The 2950-nt window shown below is 37.9% G+C and overlaps 1 protein-coding gene across 1 annotated transcript; it reads right to left on the reverse strand.

Annotated features, from left to right (window-relative positions):
• Positions 1 to 328: 328 nt before the first annotated feature.
• On the reverse strand, positions 329 to 2675 carry LOC126626892 (heavy metal-associated isoprenylated plant protein 7-like). The gene is made up of 5 exons (XM_050296288.1): positions 2507 to 2675; positions 2109 to 2379; positions 1823 to 2028; positions 1614 to 1701; positions 329 to 1037 (listed from the first exon to the last, which is right to left on the reverse strand). Exons 1-5 carry the CDS (start codon positions 2513 to 2515, stop codon positions 580 to 582), a joined length of 1032 nt encoding a protein of 343 aa, XP_050152245.1. The 5' UTR covers positions 2516 to 2675; the 3' UTR covers positions 329 to 579.
• Between the last annotated feature and the right edge of the window lie 275 nt (positions 2676 to 2950).

A 2950-nucleotide genomic window follows, 5' to 3' on the forward strand; every position in this document is an offset into this window, starting at 1 on the left:
ATTCAGAGACCGACCTCACAAAATTTTAATTTAGAAATCAAAATTCCAAGTTCAAGAACCATACTTTAATTTTCTCTTTTACGATTTATATGCACATAGTGTAGAATTCTAAAAGAAAGGGTGTTAAAATCAGTTGCTAGCCAACTCCAAAATTTAGCATGACGAGAAAGGTTTCCATTCTTTAGCAGGAAAGATATGTGGCCATAAAACAGCAATTAAGTAGAACATAATTAACTGGGCTGTAAAATTGTAGAAACACCTATTTCTTTCATATTTTGGATAAAAAAGATCGATATAAAAAAGCACAAAGATTTATAAACACATGTGATTATACTATGATATAATTGTTATTATTTTATTCTTTTTCATATTTATATACGTAACAAGTTACCAACAAAAAAGGAAAAGGAAAATAAAATGCAGCAGCCTAACAAAATTCCACAGCTTATCTCTGTAGATAGATGATATAGTTCACTCCAGAGCAAGAAAGATAACACAGTAACACATGAACAGGACATGGTACTTGACAATTGAACATCTTTTCCCATATTCCCATTCTACCCTTGACATCGCTACTTTTTACATGATAGAGCAGGCATTAGGGTTCTCATCACTGAAGATCTGAGGTGGGTGGGCATACAATTCCATGTCATACCTTGGTGGGTGATAATAGTACTCATTCTTCTGCATCAGCTCCACCACCTTAGTCTCTTCTGTGGCAGCTCCTTCCGGTGCACCACCAGCTGCCGCGGCGGCTGCAGCTTCATTGTTGTCGGCTTTATTTTCCTTGTTCTCTTCTGCTTTTGCTTCATCACCACCACCACCATCTTTGCCTTTCTTCTCTTTGTCATCACCTTCCTCACCACCTTTCTTCTCATCTTTGGCTTCTTCTTTCTCTTTCTTCTCCGGTTCTTGCTTCATGATCGCCGCGTGCTTCCCGGTTCTTTTATGTACATAATCAATTAGCTTAGCCGGATCAAACACACCCTTCACTGTCACCTCTGAGCTCTTAAGATCCGCTTCGGCAGATTCCACTCCTGAATAAAAATGACACAATAGAAAAGCACACAAATATGATTAAACAGAAAATCGCTCCAGTAAAAAATAAGTATTTTTTTGAAGCGACGAAAATCAGAAAATAAATAAAAGTTGGGATTGGTGGGATTTGGTCTTGGAAAGGAATTGAATTGACTTTAATTGGACCTGATTTTTGTTAAATCTTGAACATAATTTATTATATTATTGAAGAGGAAGAATGTATTGACAATGAAAGATTGGTCATTGGTGAGAGAATAATTATTTTTAAGAGATTCACAAATATAGAAAAGTGATTTTCTTTTCAATATTTTTCTCTCTTTTTATTTTATATTTTTTATATTTTTCATTTTTATAGAGGTTGCCGATTGCATTGCACGGCTAATAAAAGATCAGGACCGTTAATTGCCAACGCATTCATAGTTCAAGTTTTCCATTTTTTTTTATTGTGGAAAGGTGGAAAATGCATGAACCCAAATCTGAAAAGGGATCAAAGAAATAATTACCTTTTTCTTTTTCTTTTTCGGGTTTTGTATTTTCTCTGAAAAAAGAAAAAGAAAATAAAAATTCGAACACACCTTTCATTCTCAGAATGCGTTTCTTGATTTCTTGTGCACAGGCGTCGCAATGCATGTGAACTTTCAGCACCACCGTGATGACTTGAGGCTGCAAAAAAAAAAAAAATAAATAAATAAACCCAATAAATTCAAAAAAAAAAAAAATCAATTAAAATGGCAATGGAAAAAAATATTATGAAAAATAATTAATCTTTGAGTGAGACGAGCACCTCCTCTTTCTTTTCTTCTGGCTTAGGCTTCTCTTTCTCCTCCGCCTTCTTCTCCTCCTCCGTCGGCGGTTTTGGGATTGGAGACAGCAGCTCCACCTGCCGGTGGCTCTTCCTCTGAACTCTTTCAAGAACCTTAATTGGATCAGCCTTCTCTCCCTTCACAACCACCTTGTGAGTTTTGCAATCTGTGCTCACATCTTCCACCCCTGAAAATTAATATCAAAATTAAGTAAACATCAACCCAATAACATTAATACAAAAACAAACCAAATATGAAAATCCAAACCTTGAAATCCTTTGAGGCACCGCTTCACCTTGCGAGCACACCCTTCACAATGCATATAAACTTTGAGCACAATTTCTTGAGGTGGCGGCGGAGGCGGAGGAGCGGCGGCGGCGTCCTCACCCTCCTTGGCATCTACTTTCCCATCTTTTCCCTCCTCGGCTTTCTTCTCCTCCTTCTTTTCCTCGGCAGCTTCAGGCTTCTTCTCTCCCTCTTTCTTCACCTCCTCTGGCTTCTTCTCCTCCATTTTCTTCTCCTCAGGCTTCTTCTCCTCCTAAACCAACACAAACCCAAATACAAGCACAAACCCAATAAACAAAAGATGCAAACTTTGAGAGAAACAAATCATATACAAAAAGAAGAATATCAAATCAGAAAAATGATTATTAAGGTTGTAGGACCTCCCCCATTGGTTTAGTTCACTTGTCAAGTTTTACTCTGTTTTTAATCGCTCTCTCTCCTCTCTCTCGAGTGCCGAGTGGGATGCGGGCTCATCTTTCCCGGTATTTATGATAAATGAAAGGGCAGTCTCTCTTTGTACTTTGTATTAAACTTCGAGTTACATCTCTATATTTTGTATTAAACTTTGAGTTACATATTTGGATCCATCAGATCTGAAGCCGAAAGCCACTCGGTTCTCTCTCATCATCCAATTTTCTAACCCCCGCGACGTGGCATTTTCGGAAGGCCACGTGTGCCCTCTGTTCAATTTTTTTTTGGGCATTTCTGGAATTTTCTACCACTTGCTTCTGCTGCTTAATTTTCTTTTGCTCTTGTTCCTTTCGCTCGACTGTATTTGTCTGGACCTGGAGTTAATAGAATGGTGGGCGTGAACTTCATAGAGT

The sequence above is a fragment of the Malus sylvestris genome, chromosome 6 (genome assembly GCF_916048215.2).
Source record: "Malus sylvestris chromosome 6, drMalSylv7.2, whole genome shotgun sequence".
Lineage (NCBI taxonomy): Eukaryota > Viridiplantae > Streptophyta > Magnoliopsida > Rosales > Rosaceae > Malus > Malus sylvestris.